The sequence below is a fragment of the Phalaenopsis equestris genome, unplaced genomic scaffold (assembly GCF_001263595.1).
Source record: "Phalaenopsis equestris unplaced genomic scaffold, ASM126359v1 Scaffold210477, whole genome shotgun sequence".
NCBI classification, from domain to species: Eukaryota; Viridiplantae; Streptophyta; class Magnoliopsida; order Asparagales; family Orchidaceae; genus Phalaenopsis; species Phalaenopsis equestris.
Window position 1 is genome coordinate 81,110 of NW_018229561.1, and position 24,292 is coordinate 105,401.

At 32.3% G+C, this 24,292-nt stretch overlaps 1 protein-coding gene across 1 annotated transcript in view; it reads right to left on the reverse strand.

Annotated features, from left to right (window-relative positions):
• Positions 1 to 258: 258 nt before the first annotated feature.
• The window catches only part of LOC110036753 (serine/threonine-protein kinase HT1-like), a 49,087-nt gene continuing 25,053 nt past the window's right edge, over positions 259 to 24,292 (reverse strand). Inside the window, exons 4-6 of the mRNA XM_020741281.1 lie at positions 1,267 to 1,391; positions 1,027 to 1,185; positions 259 to 670 (exon numbers count right to left, since the gene is read on the reverse strand). Of these exons, the coding sequence (XP_020596940.1) occupies positions 350 to 670; positions 1,027 to 1,185; positions 1,267 to 1,391 (605 nt within the window). The 3' untranslated portion in view covers positions 259 to 349. The remainder of the gene's footprint in view (positions 671 to 1,026; positions 1,186 to 1,266; positions 1,392 to 24,292) is intronic.

Below are 24,292 nucleotides of genomic sequence, written 5' to 3' on the forward strand. Positions count from 1 at the left end.
AAAATTAGAAGTAAAAACTATAAATTGCCTCCAAATAGTTGGAACAAGGCAACCGTAATTATGATTAATTTGCTGATTTTTTAACATATTAAAAGTTATTTAACAGAAGAAAAACTTCCTGATTCTACATATAATGTGATCCCTCCTAAAAAAACAGTGCTTCAGATTCAAGGCCGCCTCCTTTCAGCCACTTCGTCAGAGCCATTTGAATACAAATTACTTACAAGTATAAGATCAGGTAGCATTCATTGCCTCAGCAGCAGAGCGAAGAAATCGATTTTCCCTTGAAAGTTTCTAGTAGCATAGGCATAGCAACAGCTTCATCAGTATTGTTTTCTAATTTTGAAAATCAGCAGCAGTAGTTGAAGCAGGAAAAAAATCCTTTTCCTTCGGCCTCAGAAGAGCTATTTGGAGTGCCTCCCATGCCATCGCGGGGGAGGATGGCAACCATAGAGCTTGTTCCAGGTGACTCAGGTGGTAAGCCAACGTTATCAGGTCCAAAGAAGCATGGAGGAGCTACAGGCTCGGGAGGCGAAAGAGTTGAAAGATAGTGCAGGAGCATTTGAGCGATTTGGCTAAAGTTGGGGCGTGCATTTGGATCCTCTTTCCAGCAAGAGGTTAAAATCACTGCCAGTTCTTCAGGAAGGTTTTCCGCACTCGGCCTAGCATTCTGCAAGATAAATTCAAATTCAGTCAAGGGTTCTTCAGGATCAATTTTGTTTTTTCTTTTTTTTTATGTATTTATTTGGTGTGTTTTCTATATAATTTTCTTCATTATTTCAAAAAACAATTTTTTTAAAAACACTTGAAATAACTTCTAAGTATTTTTGAATATTTTTGAAACAATCATACCATAATTAAATATGTCAATTATACTTTGTTTCAAAATAATACATAAACAAAACAAAATAAGAAACATAAATATAAAATTAAAAAACGACAGTGATTCCAAATAGCCCCATAGAAAACAGAACTGCAGATCAATAGCAGCGTTCAAAGTACGTGGCTGAGAGTGCTAGAAGTTACTTTGAAAGCAGCTGCATATGCAGCTTGAAGGTTTGACATGCCCTCAAATGGCAATTTATTATGTAGAAGCTCCCATAACACTATAGCAAAGCTGTAAACATCAACCTTGTGATTGTAATGTTTCTTTTCTCCATGCCTTAAAGTGACAGTGCTATACAACTGCATCATGAAAGTTTTTGTTAGGATATATTCAATAATTCTGAGAAAAGGTAAAAAAGAGTACTCTTAAAACTGGAAAACCTCTGGAGCCATCCAACGGTATGTTCCTGTCTCGGATGTCATCATCTCAGTTAAAGTCTCTTCCCTTGCCAAGCCAAGATCCGCTAATTTCACTGTTTTCTGATCCTCATTCAACAGCATGTTTTCTGTGAAAATTAAAAAACATAAAGAACTTGAATTTAAGCATTTTTCTTTGTAACCATCCCTCCAAAAACGTTTTAAGCTGAATGTGGTGGAAAGATGACTGATTCAGCTATTGAATTTTTGAGATGATTAAAAAATGACAAATTAATGATAACTTACACAGGGTGTACAGTCACGTTTCAAGAAACTAAGGCAGAAATTGCAATAATTTGGTTGTAATCCATTGGTAGAATAAAACAATAATTAAACCTGAATCATTTTATTAATATGCTTAAATGCTTCAGACGGACTTGTACTAATCAACACCCGTGGAAAGCTGCCACCCAACAGGGAAATAGTAAACAGCAGGCAGGCTATTTGAATCGCCCTGTTGGACCTCTTCAAGCTTGTCCGAAGAAAGCAAGGTCCCTAAGTGCTTCATAGAATGATCCACAATTAAAACAATAAAAAACCATAAATCATTTTCTGATAACTAGTCTACTGCTGAACATTTCAATTTATTTGGTTTTAAAAGAAGTGTCAAAATATCTCTGATCCTGCAATCTATGAAGTGTCAATTTAGTACCAAAAATTTATAATGAAGGCTAAAATAATCATCCATGGAGACTATTTTAAACTATAATAAAAGAGTCAGGAGACTGATTTAGCAATAAACTTTGGGACTAAATAGACCCATGCAACCATTGAGTTGACTATTTTGACACTTGAATAATTTGTTTTTATACAACAATAAGTCAACCCTGAGTAGAAGAGCAAGGGGCTCTCACCAATTTAATCTCTAAAAAGAGCTTGATGTATGCAACATTACCTCTTACTCTATGAAGATTAAAATGTTATCTCAAATATTTGGAGCCAACTTTACAAACACAAATTTTCCTTTTGTTCCATTCAAGTATTGCATGAAATATATAAGATGCCAAAACATGTGAATTCCTCTTGAACAATTCTATCAACATTACCATCAATTATTCAATTTTTCTTCCTACACAATAAGAAATTTCCTCCGACATACAAGTCCAGGCCATCTAAAACCTATTTTCAACTACCCTATTTTTGATAGACGTTAACTCCAATTTGTTGTGTTGTGGAGCCTGGATACACCCACTTCTGCAAGAAGCATCAGCGCCTGGGCTTGGCAAAGCTATGTCACAAAGGATCGTTCATTTCAGTGATTCTTCACGAGCGGGCAAAATATTTACACCGCTACTCAGCATGACCGCACGGCCAAACGATTCAATATGTTCGGCTCCTTAAGTTCACGACTGGAGTGACGAAGGGAATTACTCTCGTGTGTGGTACTTTCAACAAGATTCTCATGAAACAGAAAAGAATCGGGGATCTAGTAACGAGAGCTTTCGCTTGTGAAATTGAGAGGAAACTTGGAGCGAATTTCTGTAAGTTCTATTGATTATAGAGAAGATCTGAATAAGCATTTCTGCACATTTTTTATTCTTCATTGTGAAAATTTCTTGGAAGTGAGGCTCCATGGTTTTTCTCTATTATTGGGGTTTTCCATGCAAATCCCGGTGTGCTTTTGTCTGAAACTGTTTTGTAACGTTTTTGTTTGATTTATTTTGTTTTGGGTTTCTCAAATTTTTTGTGATTCTTTACGCAATGTGGTTTTGATTTCTAATTGATTAAAGCCCTAAATATATAGTTCTATCCCAACATGTGGTATCAAAGCGGAGTGTATGATTCCTGTGGGAGCAATGACTGACGAAATAAGAATTAAAGTGGAGAAGTTTAACGGATCAAACCTCGCGTTTTGAAGCATACAAGTGGAGGATTTATTGTACCAAAAAGAACTATATCTATCACTATAAGGAATCATAAAGAATCCTAAATCTATGACTATGGAGTAATGGGAGGTGCTGGATTGAACAACCTTGAGTTTGATCAGTTTATCACTTTATTCGTTTATTGCGTTCAACATAGTGAATGACAAAATGATAGATCTCTTGGCGTCAGTGACAAAGATGTACGAAAAACCTTCCTTTTTAAAATATATATTTTTTTTTTATGAAGAGGTTATTAAACATGAAAATTTTGGAAGGCAGTTCAGTGGAAGAACATCTGAATATGTTCAACACTGTAACGAGCTAGTTGTGTTATGTGGGGATCAAATTTAGAGAAGTCAGGGCACAACTAATTTTGTTTTTATTGCAAAACAGCTGGGATAGATTGGTCACGACGGTAAATAACTCTTCTGAGAATATGAAGTTGAACTTTAATAACATTGTGGGGTTGGTGCTAAATAAGGAAAGTTCACAGAAAAGCAAAGAATGATGAATCTTCAGGTTCTTTGTTGAATGTTAAAAATAGGGGAAGCAAACTAGACAGGAATACAAGAAGAGATAGATTCAAATCCAGAAGAAGAAAGTCAAGGCCAAGTAGAGGAAATGACATAGGTGAATGCTAGAACTGTGGAAGGAAAGGGCATTGTAAAAATGACTGCAAAGCTCCAAAGAAGTTGATGGGGGAAGATGAGAAAGAAATCTCTCTATAAATGCCCCTACAGTTGAAATCCCTAGTTAGCGTTGAATCTTGGATAGTAGATTTAGATGTCTTTTTTCGTACATGCCGCAACAAAGAAGTGTCTAGAAATTACACTAAAAGTAATTTAGGAAATGGTTATCTGAGAAACAACAAGGTTTGTAATATCGTATGAAAGGGTGATGTGGACATCAACTTGTCAAATGGAATGATCTGGAAGCTTACTGAAGTTTTACATGTTCCGAGTTTGAAGTGAAATATCATCTTTGTTAGCCAGTTCACAAAGTCAGGACACGTGACTACTTTCACAGCAGACTCGTGGAAGTTGATTATAGGGCAAACGTGATGGCTCGGGGCAACATTGAAGGCAATCTTTACTTGGCGATGAAATGGTGGATTTACCTAATGTGATTGGAACCAAAGTGGATGCATCTCTAGTATCGTAGGCTTGCCCATATGATCGAGAAAGATATGAAGTACATACTCTCTAAAAATTAACTTCAGAGTTTGAAATCAGTAGATTTAGGGTGCAATGAAGACTGTATATAGGGAAAATATTTTCTAAAAGTGAGTATGTTGTAAAGTCAAAAAAACTGAAGTTAGTGCATACTAATGTATGGGGACCCACTCAGTTCAATCCATTGAAGGTTCCAACTACTTTATCATGTTTATTGACATTTATAACAGAAAAGTGTGGGTTTACATAAAACAAAAATTAGAAGTATTTGAAGTATTTAAGAAGTGGAAGACTAGTAGGAAATGAGACAGAATTAAAGATGAAATGTCTCGTATCAAAAAATAAGGGTGGGAATGTGATCAGAAGTTCAAAAATTTCTATGTTATATAAGAGAACAAGCTTGAGTTCACTGTCCCAAGAACTCAACAGCAAAATTAGAGCTTAGTGCATCAAAAAAAACCAATCACAAAATGTGCCAAGAGCATGAGGCTGCATGCAATCTTGTCAAATAGTTTTGGGCATAAGCAATAAACACTGTTGTTTACCTAAAGGAGTTTGAAGTGATAAGAAGATAAATTTATCTCATTTAAACGTATGTAGGTGTTTTACATATGTTCGTAGCAATATAAGGTCCGGGAGTAAGCTTGATTCAGAATCTATCAAGTGCACCTTCATTGGATATAGCTCCGATGAGTTTGGGTATAAATTTTAAGAATATTATAAACAGAAGTTCATCAAAAATAGGGATGTCACGTTCAATGAAATGACGATGTACAAGGACAGGAGAAGAACTCAAGATATTTCATCAGTGAAATCTGAAGAGTCTGAGTATATTGAGACAAAAGACACTACTGATCGGAAGGGTGGAGAAAGAAGAAGTGCTCAATTAGATAAAGCACAAAAAGTTTCTCAATCACCTGCTACTAAAGTCAGGAGGTCCAGTAGAGTGATACAACTGGTAAACATGTATTTTCCTTTGTTACACTAATTGTTGCTAGCTGATAATGGTGAACCAGAGGGCTTTGGGGATGCCACTCAAGTTGGAGATTAAATGAAGTGTGAGCTTATCATGGATAATGAGAGAAAATCTTCGGAGTCAAATCGGGCTAAGGATCTAAGGGTATTACCATATGAAAAAAGAGTACCATACAACACATGGGTCCACGGGCTAAAAGACGAGTCAGATGGCAGCAGACACTGCAATATAAGGCTTGTTGTGAAGGGGTTCAAGCAAAAGAAACAAGTGAACTATACATAGATTTTTTTTCTAGTGGTGAAGATGATAACAATTAAAGTTGTGTTGAGTCTACAGCAAGGGAAGACTAAATCTGGAGCAAATGGATGCAAAAACAGCTTTCCTAAATTAAAATCTGGAGGAATAATACATGGAGCAACCGCAGGATAAAAAAAAAATCTTTATGGCTTGAAGTAGGACACGGGACAATGCTACAAGAGATTTGACAGATTCACGTCAGACAATGGGTGCATGAAATGTCAAGCTCACCACTGTTGTTTCATCAAAAATTTTGATAATTATTATATCTTACTCCTTTTGCATGCGGATGACATAATGATTGTGTGTGTAGATATGGAGAAAATCAAAGACTTAACAGAAAAATTATCAAATGTGTTCAAGATGAAGAATTTAAGTCCAACCAAGAAGATCCTTGGTATGAGAATCAGCAGAACAAGAGTGAAAGTACACTAAAGTAGTCTCAGGTAGAGTTTGTTGGAAAGATACTATTGAGCTTCAATACGGGTGCGCAAAACCAGTTTATACCCCCTTGGATAGTCATTTCAAACTATCTAAGGAATTACCACTTGAGTCTAAAGCAGGGCAAGCATAGATGGAGAGAACTTCATATGCTCAATAGTTGGGAGTCTGATTTAAATTATGATTTGTATGAAACCAGATATTGCATATATAGTGAGAGTGGTCAGTAGGTACATAGGCAATCAAGGCAAGTATTATTAGGAGGCGGTGAAGTGGATTTACAGGTATTTGCGGGAAAAAGTCAAAAGGGCACTTTGTTATTAAAGTGTAAGGATCCATTTATAGAGAATTTTAGATTCAAATCTAAAAAGAGATTTAGATAGAAGTACAACAAGGTATATCTTCACATTAGGGAACACATCGGTGAGTTAGGTGTACAGGCTGCAGAAGATTGTAGCATTTTCAACAACAAATACCAAAATATATTGCTATTGCTTAAGCTAGCAAGGAGATAATTTGGCTATAGGGCATTATGACAGAATTGGGCAAGGAGCGAGGCATTGGAAAGCTTCATAGCGATAACATAAGTGCATTTCTTCTTGCTAAAAATATTATTTTACATGTCAAGACAAAACACATTCAACTAAACACTTTACATGCTCTTCCTAGAAGATGGTCAGTTCTTGAAGAAGATACACGCAGTTTCAAATCCTGCAAACAAGTTGACAAAGGGGTGACCATCAAGAAACTGGAGCTATACTTGATTTTAGATGAATTTCATGAAGATTTAGATCGGGGGTGAGCCACAACAAGATACGTGACTATGAAGATGATACAAATGGAGATGCAGATCTGGAGAATAGGTGTTAGGTGCTATCAGTTTTCAAGTGAAAGATTGTTGTGTTGTGAAACCTGGATGTACCCACAATCACAAGAAGCGCTAACGCTCGGGCATGGTGTAGCCACACCGTGGAGGATCATTCATTCCACTTCTTCTCGTGCGGGCAAAATATGTACGATGATTCTCGGCGTGACCACGTTGCTGGATAACTCAATCTTTTCGATTCCTTAAGTTCTCTATTGGAGTGACAAATGGAATTACTCTCACATGTGGTACTTTCGACAAGGTTCTCATAAAGCGAAAAAAAGTCAATGAGGATTTTGAAGTAAGGGCTTTCTCTTGTGAAATCGAGATAAAGATTTGGAGAGAAGTACTGAGTGAGTATTTTAGTACATTTCTAATTCTTCATTGTAGAAATTTCTTGGTGGTATGATTCTGTGATTTTTTTCCTTTTCTAGGGTTTTTTCACAGAAATATTAGTATGTTTTTTCTAGGATTATTTTATTGTGTTGTTGTTTGATTAATTTTGTTATGGATTTCTTGAATTTGTTGTGATTCTTTTTCACAATGTAGTTTTTGATTTCTAATTGATTGAAGCCCCAAGTATATAGCCCCATCCCAACACAATTAACCCATGAAAATAATCATTTCTTAAGTTATTAGTCCTAATTTTGTTAGACACGTATCTATCTTAAAGTTCTAGTTTTCTTTATCCTAAACCTAGCTATTAATCACTTTTGCATGTCGACCCGCCTCCCCTTAATATGTTTATACAATGCTGATGAATTCTAATATTATTTTATTATATGCCTTCTGAAGATTAATAAATTAGAAGAAAATCTTATCAATTTTCTAAAAATTCTAATTAATTTCCATAATACAAATATCACACCCAAGGTTTATTATTGCGATATAAATGTTTTCATATTATAGACATGCCTATCCTAAACATCTCTTAATTTTAAAGATTGGATCTTGCCATGAAAAGAGTTGTATATCGAGAACTGACCAAGGTTTAGTGCATTACAAACATTTGATTTCAATCCAAGCTAACCCATCTATTTTCAATGGATCTTGTTTTGCTGAATCATGTACATTGCTATTTCTTTTTTTGTTTGAGTATATTGTATTTCTTAATTTTGAATTCAACAATAATATTTAGTTTTCCTATCGTTATTTAGGATAACTCAAGTAAAAATTTAACTTCGATTTAAATTAATAAATCCCTTTTATTAGCTTCTATTTTACCATGGAGTTCAGCTCTACTGTAGACATTTTAGAGAGTGATAAATTAGAGAAAGGTTGGTTCTTGGAGACATAGATATAAGGGAATTATATAAATGTAATTGAATATTTTATGAAACCCTAAAATCCTTTTATTCACTTTTCAAATTTTTCGTGAATAGCAGCAAAGAATCTAGAATTTAATCTCGATTTGCCAATCAAAAAGGGGTATTAGAAAGAAATAAGGAAATTAGAATTTAAAGAAGGAAAAACATGTAGTATATGAGAGGATGTTGTCTGAGGTAAATATTCAATTAGCAGTTTTTTTTGCACAAAATTATGATTTTTTCAAAATTTCAAATAATTTAATTCAATTTGGTTATTGATAAACCATTTATACTAGGTGAAAAGCCCAAAGCAAGCCTATGAAAGAGATTCACGAGATTGAGACGGCAACCAAGTAAGACTTTCAAAGGTTAAATTAAGAATTAAAAAATAATTGTAAGACTAATGTTTGGTACTATTAATTTATATACATACTTGTATATTAGAATTTAAAAGTTTTCCTATTGTGCACTATTGATTATGATAGCACATCTTATTCATTAAAATGAGTACATGCTCATTTACTACTAAAAACTATCATGATCCGACCCAACAACTTGAAATTTTCAAGGTGGGAATGGTCGATGAGATGGTGAAAATCAAATTTCATTACTAATTCTGGATCCAAAATAAAGAAAGATGCTAATGATTTAAAATAAATATAAGCACATAATTAATTTACCTTTTTATTTGCTAACTTCTCTTTCTATACAATTATCTCTTTTATTACTCATTTTTTAATTAATAGTTTAAACATAAAAAAATATTAAATTAATACAATGATGAGCTATCAATAGCTCCAACTTCTATAATACAACATAACGAATAAGAAAATAATGTATGCTAGTCGATCAAAGATAAATAAATGTAAAGCAAATAAAACTTTTCTAATCAAATACGATCATTTAATAAGTTCCATAATATTCAATTACAATGTATTATATCATTTTTTTTATCTATAAAATTTTATTTATAAAACCATCATAGGAATGTCTAAGCATTACCGAATATACCCCCAGACAATACACTTACCGTCAGAACAATGAAGCGTGGAACAAGTCTATTATTGTCTGGGGTGGAAAGGCATCCCTAGTCAATACTATTAGGATGTAAACTTCATATTCAACATGCACATACAATCACTCATACCATTAACATATTCATATAATGCAATATATAATATCTTATAAGAGATACATAAAGCTTATCACAATGAAAGACTTGAAGCATTGATATGATCAATACTATTGAAGAACTAATAAACAAAAATATTTGTTTACAATATATATATCAACTATCATTAAATATGCATACATTTAATTTAGAAGAAATTAAAAATGTTACTACAACTTAAAAGTAAGAGTAATCATCTTCATGCTTTCCACCTTTTACTCTTTAGGTAGTAACTTTTTCAATTTAACACTTACAATATAAAAATATTCATATTAATAAATTTTTATCAAATTAGTTAATTAGTTATTAATTATTAATCATTTTTTGTTACAACATTTAGCTAAGAGTCTTAATACTATAATCCTTAAAGTTTAAGTTTAGTTAGGTTACTTTGATTAAATTATAAATCTTATAATGCTAATTAAAATGTCTTCAAAATTAAATTTACTTGCATTATTATTATTATTATTATTATTATTATTATTATTATTATCATTATCATTATTATCATTATTATCATTATTATTATTATTATTATTATTTATTTTGCTTATTTATAGAACATCACTCTAATTTATTTATTTACTATTACATTTATATAATTAAATATTTTTTTGAAACTTTATAACATAAAGATTAAACTTAAGAAAAAAATGATATATTAAAATAAATTAAAAACACATAAAAGTCTAACATGTGTCATGTCATCTCCACCCATCCTCCATCGATCGCATGGGTATAACAACAACAACAAACCTTTATCCCACTACGTGGGGTCGGCTACATGAATCATTTTTTCTCCATTGCATCCTATTGAGTGTTATGTTTTCATTTAATTCTTATAAATTAAGATGATTTTTTATACCATATGCACAAGTCTTACTAGGTCTACCTCAGCCTTTCTTAACATAAGTCAAATGTAGATTATCTACTTTCCTAATCGAATCATCAAATGGTCGACGTTTAATGTGACCAAACCATCTAAGACAACTCTCACTAACTGGTGTCCGCCACTGGAGCTACACCAATCCTATCACGGACATATTCATTTCACATTTATCTCTAAGTGTAAAGCAACTCATCCATCTAACCATTCTCATCTTGGCAACACTTAACTTAGTTTTATGCTTCTCTTTTGACGGCCAACATTCAACGCCATAGAGCATTGCAGATTTCACTACCATCTTATAAAAATTTTTTTTACTCTAAGTGGTACTTTTCTATCACACAATAGGCCCAAAGCATTCATTCACTTCAACCAACTAATTCTACTAACAACATCCCTATCTCTGTCACCATCACTAAGAACAACAGACCCGAGATATCTAAAGCGTTCACACCTAAGAATTTGATCACCCATAGTTACAACTCTGTCACAAGAGCTACTACTACTAAAATTCATCTCATGTATTTAATTTTAGTTCTGCTCAAACGAAGGTCTTTAGAGTCCAATGTAGACCTCCGTAATTTAAGTTTTTCCTGAGCTTTCCCTCTAGTCTTATCCATGACAAGGATATCATCAGCAAAAAAGGATAAACCACGGCACATCCTCCTGTAAATGTCCAGTAAGAGCATCCATAACTAAAGCAAAAGGATATGAGCTTAAAGCCGAACCCTGATGTAATCCAACTAAAATAGAAAAATATTTGATCAATCCTCCTTCTGTTCGAACACAAGTAGCAGCTCTAGTATAAACACGTTTAATCACTTGAATATAATTCATCAACACCCTTCTTCTCAAGAACTCTCCAAAGGATATCTCTTGGAACTTTATCGTCAGCTTTTTCTAAATCAATAAAAATCATATGTAGATCCTCTTTATTTTCTCTGCCTCTCAATAAATGTATAGCTTCCAGAGTAGAAATGTCCGACATAAAACCAAATTGATTATGAGAAATCATTGTAATAACCTATGTTCAATTACCCTCTCCCATAATTTTAAAGTACGACACATCAACTTAATTCCTCTATAATTTGCACACTCTTGTGTATCCCCTTTATTCTTAAAAATGGGAACCAAAATACTCTTCCTAATAAAACACTCTTCTTCCACTATTCAAACATCTTTTTAGTTTTTAAAATTACATTAAAGAGTTTAGTAAGACAAGAAACTCTCAAATCTTCTATATATTTTCACACTTCAATTGGGATATCACCAGGTCCTACAGACTTTCCACCCTTGATTTTCCTTAATGCCTCCTCAACTTTTTCACTAATGCGATCGTAAAAAATGAAACATTTTATTATTATTAATGATATTAAGATTACTAAGTTTGATCATCTTTTCAAAAACTTGATTAAAAGTTCAAAATAAACTCACCCACCCATGTTGAATATCTTTTTCTAAGAAAATTAATTTTTGATTTTAATCTTTAAAATACTTTACTTGAGTTAAATCATTACTTTTCTTTTCCCTTTTTTTGGCTAGTTTATACATACATTTTTCACCCTCTTTAGTGTCTAATCTAATTTAAAGATAATCTATTATAAAGATCACTAAAAAAAGAATTTTTAGCGTCACAAATTGTTCATTTAGACTCCCTACGGGCCATTTATATTTTCCTCAGTTCTCTAAGCATTTACACTTAAACCCATTTTTATAACATAACTTCTTATATATTATCTATATTTGCATATTATTATTCTACCAATTTATAGAAATGTTTTCTTCTGATTCTCCAAGTACATCTTTTGTCACTTATTTAATAGTATTTATTAATTTATCCCACAGAATTTTCATGAACCCAAATCTTGATGTTTACTCATAAAAATAATTTTATGTGTCTTTTAGGTGTTCTCATCTAATTCTACGACAATGATTTCTAATATTCTTTATTTACAACTCTTCATTTTAAAAATCAAGAACTAATAATTGAAATCCTCACTTGGAAGGACATTTTACATTCTCGACCGCTCTTCTTCTTATAAGAAAATAAACAATTTGAGTTTTATTAGATCCATTATTATAAGTAATAATATGTTTATCTCTTTTCCTGAATAAAGTATTAGCAATAACAAAATCATACGCTAAAGCAAAATCTAATGCGAAACTACCTTCTTCATTAATCACTCCAAAACCGTAGCCATCATGAATATTTCTAAAATCTTCTGTCACTCTACCAACATGTCCATCATGTCTATTTAAATCTCTTCCAATTTCTTCAAGAGGTATCTTTCTTCAAGAGGTATCATTTGTATTATGCTTTCTAGGTAATTCCAAAATTTATCTTTAGAACTTAAATCTAAACCTACTTGATGAGCATAAACACTTATAATATTAAAAATTTTAGTATCAAAAATAATCTTTAAGGACTATAATTCTATCTCCAGTTCTATTAATTTTTACAATATTATCTTTCAAAATCTTATCTATAATTACACCTACACCATTTCTAATTCGACTCTAACCTGAATACCAAAGTTTAAAGCTTAAGTTATCAATCTAGCTTTTTTCTCAAACTCATTTACTTTCTTGAATCAATAAGATATGAATCATAATATCAACTAATTCCATTAATTTACATGTGATAGTACGTATATTCTAAGATCCTATTCTATAATTAGTTTCATGGACTGATTTCTTTATCTGCATTCGTTCGTAATGTAAGAACCCTTAATTATTTGACATTACACCCGGACCTTGGTGCAGTGGCACTTTGCACACTTTCACATTATTGAGGTCATATAGTGCGTTGCTTCCAGAGGACGTCTTAGCATTTACACAATGATTAAAAAGATTCATGTCATGATTTTTCGACAAACTTTACATTGAGTGTCGAATACCAAACACAATCATCCACTTTTCACATCTGGAGCTTAGGTCCAGACAATGACAATGTTAAATAAATTTTCACATCCGACACTTTTCACATCTGAGTAACCAAAATAAATTTTAGCTCACTTGCTCGTTGTTAGTTCAAGGTTGAATTGTTACCCTACTTGCGGTAGCCCAAAACTGCAAGATGCATGCCCGAAAAAACCATCTTATCTCCTGTTGCTTCGTCGTTTCCTATATGAGGGCTTGTCGTCCGTCCTCAGGCCCACGACGCATGAATGAACCACTCATCAGTGACGCTACCTTCGACTTCAATTGATTCATTTAAAGTTCATGCTTGCAATTGCTGGCTCGATCCCTTCTGCCAACATGCTCAATCACGACTCCACCTCTTTTCTCTCTGGAAATTACAGCTATGCACACGATGTTGCCTCATCTTCCTCACTCGAGTCGCTTGACAATCACAAGCACAAGTAATCCTTTGACCTCCTGCCCCTCACTCAATTTTTTATCTTTGCTTCATTCTTTCAGCTCCCTCTCCAGATCTCCTTCTCTACTCTTAAAAGTTGGAGTGTAACGCTAGTGTAATAGAGAATTTAAAATCGAGCATTAAATAGCATTATTATAGAAATGCAATATAAAGGGCAAATTATTGATTTTACTTGTTATACCATATTTCTAATGCATATTAACAAAGTGATTGGTTGCAAGTGCATTTACATAAGAATTAAATGTATATTAAAATAATTATAATAGATAGAAATAATCAAGAAAAGGTCTTGTGTTGTGATAGATAGACTTTTTTACTGATGATTTGTGTAGTAAAAGGCAATAGTCTAATGAGATTATCCTTTGTAAGAAAAAAATTAAATTCTCAACTTAAAATTACTGTTGGAGCAAACAATTTGATATTGGAGGTGTCGTTGGTAAGTGTGATGTTGGCAAGGCTAGCATTTATCAGTGATTGTTAAAGTTTACAGGTTGGGTGATGAAACAAAAAAAAAGAAATAACTCAAAGCCATTGCAAATATAACATAACATTCTAAGACGTGATAAAAATAAATAAATAAATAAACAAGAAAATGCAAATAAAAGTAAATGCACATGAGATGGCATATACAATGAATGAAAGAACATCCCATTAGCATTTTTTTGTGCATTTTAACCACTATCTAGTATACTACTAGCATGTGTATTGTTATACTTTTAAGTATGAAAATATGTTTATTTCTTTACTACTTATACTCATGTCATTCCTAACGAGCATATACATTGTATATTTCTTGTATATTGATATTCCTACTCAGCATTATTTATTTCTCTAAACCCTGATATGATTATTTTTCCTTTTAGTGAGTGGTAAGGAGCAGGTAGACCGTATCCAGGTGATTGCCTTTCATACAACTTTTCAATGTAAAGATTTTGGACAATTGTAGAATACAAACACTTTTTTTTTCAAGTGTTCAGAATCTCCGTATATTATTTTAGGACTATTTCTGCAAGCTATGCATATTTGATATTAATGGGTATTTGAGGAATTGAAGTGAATGATTTTCTTGACATAATTTACTAAGACCAATTCTTTACTCAATCTTGTTTCGTACAAATCGGGATGTGTTGGTTAGATTTGGGTCTAACTGAGCTGTCCTCCCCTGCTAAAGTCATAGTTTGAGCCGAGAAGGGGGCAGGCGGGATGTGACACATTACCCTTATATTTCTTTATTAATTTAAAGTACCCATGATGAACCCCATGACTTTTACTATGGTGTCTATAGCATAGTTCATTAGGAGCAACAACAATAATATTTTTTATTTTAAAACCAAAGGTTCTATAGCCTTTAAAATCCCAATGATCTCTAGAAATCTACGTGGAATCCTAGTCTACTTAGGTAGAGGTGGTGACTATTTGGAAATATCCTCAAACCATTCCTAATAAGTTGAGATCTAGTAGATTAAGAAAAAGCACCAAGACTTCTACTATGATATGTCCCCGTGATACAAAAACACCAATCACAATTTGATGTGCAAGGACTCCATTTTTGCTTCAACAATTAAAGAAAAGTGGATCTTTTATACTCGCCAGAACAATCATGAGTTGGATATCATATATACACATCATATGTGCATACATTGGTTATCAAAACCACATTATGTACTTTTAACCAAATGTAAAGCACAATAAACTTATCACATAGATCTTTTAAACAATAAAATTTTTTTCAGTCATAATCATCTTGATTGCTACATAATCTATCAATTGTTTAATTTTCTTACTATGTTCAACATGCCTAGAAAAACTTTAAAATTCACCTCTTGATGCATCAAAATTTATGGTGTAAATAGTTGCTAAATCTATCAATTGTTTAATTTGCTTACTACGTTCAACATGCATCAAAATTCATACTGAGACAAGTTTTCTACCATGCTTAACATGTTCAACATGCTTGGACAAAGTAATCTATGATTTCAAAAGCAAGTATAATTGATATACATAAAGAATCGAACATTTTAATCCAATATGCAATATAAAATTAGTTGTCCTCAAACTTCAATTAAATACACATTCAAATTTGATAAAGTCAAATCAACACAAATTAAATTTTAGCTTGAGTCATACAAAGAACCGTTACTAAATAAATCACAAATAATCTGAGTTTCTCTAGAAAACCAAGGAAATAATTATTCACACTAACACGCACAAGATGATATCAGATTACTTATAAAGTTGATTTGCCTGAAGTAAGGAATAGTGGAAGACACTAGATTTTACATTATACAAATTTAAAGTCTCAACTAAGAATGGTAATGATACAATATAGTATAACATGATCAAACTTTATATTTTATGAAATTTCTTTAGGAAGTCAAGTAGATCTCATAGTTGATGTAATCGCAATCTTTAAAGAAAAAGTATATTCCTTCATTTCAAACTTCCCGTAAGAGCTATTGCTTCATTTTTTTCAGTTGTCAGTATTAAACCAACAACTTTTTATCTTTGCTTCATTCTTTCAGTTGTCAGCTGCAGATTTCTATTTTGAAGTTCCATGGAAATCTACCGATTTTTATTGCTTGATGTAATCTCATTAATTTATAATTGTTTATAAATATTAGAGGACATTTTGTAGATATATTATCGCGTTTTAATTGTGACGCATGAATATAACTAATATTTCAAAATTATTATATCAGTATTAAACCATTTTGTAATGCCTATCCGGAAAGACGGGTCCTTCAGAGAAATTAGTGGATTTCCATGGAATTGGTGCCTACCTTTCCTTGTTACATTGTGCCGTACTAAACCGGCTAAATATAAATATAGTTATGTGTATATATATGTACATACTAAATTTATATATTATCAGGTAGTGTGAAATGATTGATTATTCATATCAATATCAAAACACCTGATATTCTGGCAAGTAAATATCAACAAAAAAGTGCATGTGTTCAAGTAACTCTTATTCATGCTCATAAGCATATAATAATCCTTGCAAATTCTTTTATACACATAATAAATCATCCCTATTTATCGGTCATACTACATGCCTCATTTTTCGTTACCGTTTATGCTTTAATAAATAGTAGTTATTTACTAAGTTTAATTTTCAATCTCTCCCATTGATATTTTTATATAACAAGTTCCACCCAATCACTTACCGTGTCATCTCCACCAGAGCAAACTTTCCAGATTTAGATTTTATTTTGGTAATTTTCAGTTCCGTATGAGTGATTGTATTTTCTTTCTGGGTTAACTAGTTATTTCCTTATTTTCATTTTAGTTTCTTTCAGTTGTATCGGTTGTATCCTTATTTATGGAGTACAAATTTGAAATTTTCTTATTTCTTTCTATTATTAATTGCATCATTCTTTCCCTTTACAAAATATGTTCAATTCTTTTCGTCAAGCTCTGTGTTGCCGATGTGTACTGCCTTCCGGACCCGAGGTGTGACACGGCTGCAAGATGGGATTACAAAAACCAGCAGGGAGGCATCTATGTTGGGTGGCTGCAGCAAGGACAGGCGACTAGATGCAATGTGAGAAGGATGAGGTGGCTATGTTGGGTGGCTGCAGCAATCACTATCTCGGGAGTGAGGTACATCCGGAGCACCACTTGAATCCTTAGATATAGCCCTAGAAGTGAGAAACGAAGACGTCAACGACCTACTTTGAATAAGCTCAAGCCAAAAACTAAAAATTCAAACCCCAATGCAGCACATAGATAGGTAAGGGCTGGAGAGGAAGAAAGAATAAGAGGTAATATGTTTGAAAAAAGAAATATAAATAAAAGCAAAGGTGTGTGGTTTCGTTCTTCTCTGATCAAAGAAATCAGTTGTCGAATCCGCGCGAACATGGGATCGTGTGATCCCTTAGGCTCTCGTGTCAGTGAGTGTGATACTCATTAAAAGGCAATGGACTGCATGATGAGGAAGCACAACTAGGACGATAAATTTAGTTTGAATGAATTAGAAGAGCATTGAGTTTGAGATTAAAGCCAACTTTTTAGTTGCAGAGCAAGATTTGGAGCATGCTTCGAGTGCCTTCATCATATAAAATGAGAAGTGAAAGCTGAGGTACAATATAAAAAAGTTAAATGGTCCAAGTAGAAGGATTAGAATGATGATATATAGAAACAATGAGAGAGATTAATAGTTTTAAGACAGGGATCCTGTGTTGCATGCAGGATCAAAGAGCCAGGATTAGAAGGATTTGTGAGATTTTAGTCAAAACAAGTGAGATATAGATAACAAGTAACAAAATGTGTGAAGGAAGTAAGGATTGAGATAATGGCTAGCAATGATGCAGTCTAAGTAAAATAAAGGGGGAGAGTGACAATAAGCAAATAAGAGAAAGGTTTTAGAAACTAATTAAAATTTACCAAACCAAGATTCGTGAGATTTGAAAGAGAAGAGCAAATTAAGAAAGCAATTGTCCAAGAATATGCAACAAAAGTGAGGATTTGAAATGTATGGTAAGAGATAATGTGACTAAGAAGAAAAAAAAGGAGAGATCGAAAATGAGCACCCAAAAAAAAAGGCATAGTCATTAACTAAATTTTAATTAAATATTAATTTATTTAAAAGAAATATTGTGGAGAGACAATGTTAGATAAGAGGAAACAATAAATCAAATCTAGAAGAATTAAGGGTGTACAATCGGTCAATCGAAAAGGACCGGTTCACATGTTGATCAAACCGAGTAAAATAAAAATCTAAGATCCAAAAAAATGAATGGAGCAAGCTTTTGCCAAAAACAATGTAAACCAAACCGAATGTAATTTGGTTCAATCAGTTTGATTTTGAACAAACCAAAATTTAGTCTTGGGCCAAAAAAATGTAAAAGCAACATTTTATTGGATATATCTTTCACCATCGCTCTCTCTCTCTCTCACACGCACACACACTCATGGACCACAAGCTTAAAAAGATGCAGAGGCATGCCTCGTGAAGCTATTAATGGACCTTCCAATTCAAGTGAATTTAATTTTCCAAACCTATATTATTTTATTTTAGTTTATTTGATTTAATGAAGATCAAAATTGATCCAAAAATTAAGCACCAAATCTTAAGATTTTCAAAACCAAAAACTAATTCAGCATTTCAAAACTGAACCAAATAAATCAAATTATATCAATTTGATTAGGTGTTTTGATTTTGATCAAACAATGCACACCCCTAAAAAGCAAGACTGGAGTAGCAAAAAGTTATACAAGTAAAATAGTAGGAAAGTTTGCCCTAAGACAAAATTGGCATAATAAAATTATGAAATGTCATAACAAATAGAAGGAAAACACAGGAATTTATACCAAACAGCTATTCAACAAGCTTATCTTGTTGAATCATCTAATTGCTAAATCTTAAAGCAGAAATATATCAGGAAGTCAGAAAAAAAAACAGAAATTTGTTAATATTTTTGATGATCTAGACCATCTCCCAAATTCCATATATCATGCCTTGCTATAAAGAAAAAAAAAGTCCTATTTAAGGATAAACAATCCTTATCCTTACTACGTTCAAACAAAGTTTTAAAATTAAAAATAATGAGAATGACCAAAATGATAAGGGGACAAAGAGTAATTGAAACTAATTTGATTCAACTCTTTCGTTAAATAATTTGACTCCTTGGATTTGCTCTATAAGAAATTGAGCTATATAAAATAATTGGGTGATTGCATTGCATCAACCATGTTTGCATTGTCATCCCCAACTTCTATCTCATCAAAATAGGATGACAAATAAGTGAACCAAATAATTTATTCTTGAAAAGAGTTCAAATAAATTTATAATCTCCTCCAAATAAGAGGAAATATTTAGATGTACTTGTGGAAATTACTATGGAAACTCCACTAAATTATACATGGAGGTTAACTGAAATATTGCACTGCAGCAATTTCTTTGTAGTCTTTATAAGCATATCAATTTTCTCAAATTCTTTTTTTTTTTAGTTCAGAAATAAGACCTTTTCTTACAGCAAAAAATAATAAAATGATATTAGGCTAAATATGCTTTTTCTTATATTGCAATTATACATTTTTGGCTAGATATATAGTTCTCCAACTTATGCACGGGCCGGAGGGCGACTCCCGCGCATGAACTGCCTAGAGTTGAGCTGTGCAGCCCCATTTTCAATTCCTTTATAATTTTTAGCAAGTTTCATCCTTTCTTTTCATTCCTTTCTAGTCTTTTCCTATATATGTGTTGTATTAGGGTTAAATTACAGTTTTTGGTGTGATTTGTATCGGGACTGTCGTCGAAGTCTCTTCTTTCCTTCGAGGGTTTGTATCCTAAAGTTCCAGGTGGTGCTTCATCTGTATCTTAATCTCCAGGTGGTGATTATTCGTGACGGTCCGGGTGCCAGATAAGGTTTATTTTGATTCTGGAGTCTCGTTCCTACGAGGGCAATCCTTCGTAGTTAATTACATCTTCAGAATCGTAAGTCCTAAAGAAAAAATCTCTCAATTAATATGATAAGTCGAATTGTCAAGGATCGTGGTTTCATAATAGGAGAGCCTAAATTGGAAGAATTAAGCTTCAAGAGATGGGACTTACAATCCGATGACATGTCATAGAAAAGGCTCGAGATATAAGAAAGATTTGATGAAGAGGGTTTAGCGTTGAGTTTGAATTGATCAGATTATATAAAAGGATAAATCAGGGATACTGGATTTGATTGATAAGAATGGTAAAAAATCATAAGCTAAGGATAGAATGAAGCAGGAAAGGATCTCTAGATAAGAAGTGAAACCCTGGAAATTATAAGGAATTATATAGGCAGACTAACCTAGACTTTGGGAATAACATCCTGGGTCAAGATGCCCATGGCTTTCTGTCAACCTAGAAATATTGGTATCCATCGACTATGACCAGCCTTATGACCAGGAATCCCCATTAAATGTCGAAGCATGGAGGATTCATAGTTTCGTGGCAGCGTGAAATATCTCCATTAGTAACAATAGTTTACTTCAATCTAAGGTATTACCTCTAGTCTCACGGGGTAGGTTTTTTGTTTTGCATGTCCTAGTTCTTAGTTCTATTAGGTACCTGATGCACCAAAAATATATACATTTTCAGACCTATATTTTAAACTCATTTTTGGTGATATTGCGCTTTAACGGAAGGTATTTTTCATGTTTTATTGGAGGTAGATAATTTTTAACACTTGAAGCAAAAAGTATGGAATTTGGAATCAAAATGGTGTTTTGGAAGAAAAACTTAGCGCCGACGGCTCCAGCATGAAGGAGTCCAGAACAGCGGAGGGGCAAACGACACCATTTGATAGAGTGCACATAAATTAATTCGGACCAATGGCGGCGATGGCGCCAATGTCGGTGTTGATCGAATTTATAGAAGATTCGATGAATTTGGACGCTTTTTGAAGAGTTATTGGATACAACTCTTGGAAAAACCAACATTATGTTTTATTTAGAGCGAAAATTAATTAAAAAAAGGAGAGCTAGTGTGTCATTGAGTCTTCTGGAGTGTTCCATTGTGTGTACTGTTTAGTGTGGTGAGTCTAAGTGTGATTTCTCCTAAGAGTTGTTAGAGAACGAGAGAAGTGAGAGATTTCTTCTTCTTTACATCTTTGAAGAGAGAATTAAGAGTCTTGTAAAGAGAGAAATAGGCCAAGAGAGGCTACAATGGATTTGTTTTGAGGAAGAGTTAGAGATAAGTAGTGTTTGTTTATTATTATTGTATAAACTTTCTTTTATTTATGAAATTCGTATTTTGTTGTATCTTTCGCATGAGGTCTGAGTAGTTTTCTTTATTTTTCATTATACTCTAAGATATGATGCAATAAAGAGATAATTTGGATGTGTCAATTTTAAAATATACTAAATTATGATAATTTTTCACTTCGTTCTTAATTTACTTTTCGATTTGGTCAATTGAAATATTAACATCTATTGTGATACATACTGTCCGGGAAATGGAATATGAGTTTTACAACAAAATGAGAATCACATTCGATTCCATGAAGGAGTGTTTCGTTCATAGAATTTGGTGCAAATTTATATATTTCTGGGCGAAGAATTTGAGATTCTACGGTGACAGACTAAAATCCTCAATTTGGTCTTAGTGTTTAAGAACTAAAGCGAATGTTAGCTGTTAGCCTTCAGGGGATGGAAGTGAGAGCTCTAGAGTGTGAGCCAGTATCCTCTCAGCGAAACCACAGATTTAGACACAGATTTAGAGATTAACCAACGATTCTCTATAACACTTGACTAAAGGTAGAGAATTAAAATTTCTCTCATTTGACACAATAGAAATTCAAACCAATTATCTCTCTCATTTAACCAAAAACTCATTGTAGTGAGAAAGATACTTTCTCGTGTTAGATAACTTCATCACAGAAACATAATTTGGTAGTTATTGTTTAGTTTTGTTTTACAGTTTTACTAGTAGTTGATAATTTATTTTTGATAGCACTTTAAATATTCGAAATTAGTGTAGTAGATTTTAGTTATTGTTGTGACTTTCCTAATTTAAATTTTCATTTTGAATTTAAATCTTCCTTGTGGGATCGATATTTGAGACTTAAACAGAAAGTTCTGTATTACTTGATAACGATATATATACTTGCATAGAATCCCAACATAAATTGTTTCAATTTCTTATTCATAAAATAACGAACCAAATTTTTGGCATCGATGGATAGAGGAGTCAACTTTATTAATTTTACACAATTATAATTTTGGGGACCAAGTTTTTGGCTCCTTTATCGGGGAAGGTAATAGTAAATTTAATAGATTTGTTAAATTAAGAAATTTAGCGATAAAATAATAAAATAAAAAAATTAATTAAAAAATAAAAAATCATAAATATATATATATATATATATATATATAGAGTACTTTTAAGAAATTTTTCTTTACTTATTAAATTTGTTTATGTGTAGTAATGGATCTGAAAGTTTAGTACCTTACGATTCAGAATTAGAATGCACTATTTTACGATGTAGAATTAGAACGCACTATAAGAAAAGTTCGAAAATAACAAAAAAAAATTAGAAATTTGAACAAAATGACGAATAACTTAGATAATCAAATACATAAAAACCGACAAAAACTTTTAAAAGATTATTTGATTTTAAACCTGTTATTATCCAAATGATACAAAATAATTAGTTTGAATGAACACCTACAGAAGATCCTAACTTACATCTTGTTAGTTTTCTTGAAATATGTGTTACTTTTAAATATGATGAAGTGTCTAATGATGTTGTCAGACTTAGACCTTTTCCCTTTTCATTAAGGGACAAAGCAAAAGCTTGGTTAAATTTATTAGCGCATTGATCTATCAGAACTTGAGAAAAACTATCACAAAAATTTTTAGCTAAATATTTTCCATCCACGAAAATGACTAAGTTTAGAAACGATATTACATTTTTTTTTTTCAGTTCGAAGGGGAATCGATATATGAAGGCTGAAAAAGATTTAAAAAACTCCAAATTGGTTAATAATTCAAACTTTTTAAAATAGATTAGTATGATCACTTAAATCTATTATAGATGCTGTTGCAGGTAGATCATTAATATCAAAACCTTTTGAGGAAACATATACTTTAATTGAGGAAATAACTACTAATAATTTTCAATAACCCTCTGAACGGGTAAATCCAAATAGAGTAGCTAGTATTCATGATTCTGATGCAATGTTTGTTTTAGCATCTCAAATTGTCGCTATATCAAAAAAGAGTGATCAAATTAGAGTAAATTATTCTCAAATACCACAAGTGTTAGAAGAAAATTCACTATAACAAATACTTGATACTCAATCATCTTATGAAACTATAAATGCTACAAATAATAGAAATAATAATCCCTATTCTAATTATTATAATCCTGGATGGAAAAATCACCCTAATTTTAGTTAGAATAATTATAACAATTCGGTGAACCCCTCAGAAAATTTAAATAACCAAGGGAATCCTAACTATAGACCTTATTATCCTCCTGGATTCAAGTTAACGAAAAGAAGTTGACTATGGAAGAAGTAATGTTGAACATGGAAAACCAAATACAAAATCAAGAGACTTCAATTAGGAATATTGAAAATCAATTAGAACATATTGCTATTGCACTTAGTAACAGACTTTCGGGAATTCTTCCTAGTACTGTTGAAGTTAATTCAAAAGATCAGAATAAGGAGCAAATTAAAGTTATTCAATTACGAAGTGGAAAAGAAGTAGAAACAAGAATCCAAACAGAAACTGAAGTTGAGAAGGAGAAGATAGAAATTGAAAGCGACAAAGATGAAAATAAACCAATACAAATTTCTTTAGAAAAATTGCCATCTCCTTTTCCTCAACAATTGAAACAGAACAATTAAGATAAACAATTTACAAAATTTGTGGAAATCCTTAAAAAGTTAACGATATATTTTTTTTTTTCATTGAGGCTTTGGAACAAATGTCAAGTTATATAAAATTTATGAAAGATATAATAAACAACAAAAGAAAGTTTGCAGATCACGAGACAGTTGAACTTAGTGAAGAGTGTAATGCAATTATTCAGAAAAACTTCCTGAAATGTTAAAAGATCCTAGTAGTTTTACTATACCTTGTGCTATTGGTGAAAAATTTTTTGGAAAAGCCTTATGTGATCAGCCTTATGTGATCTAGAAGC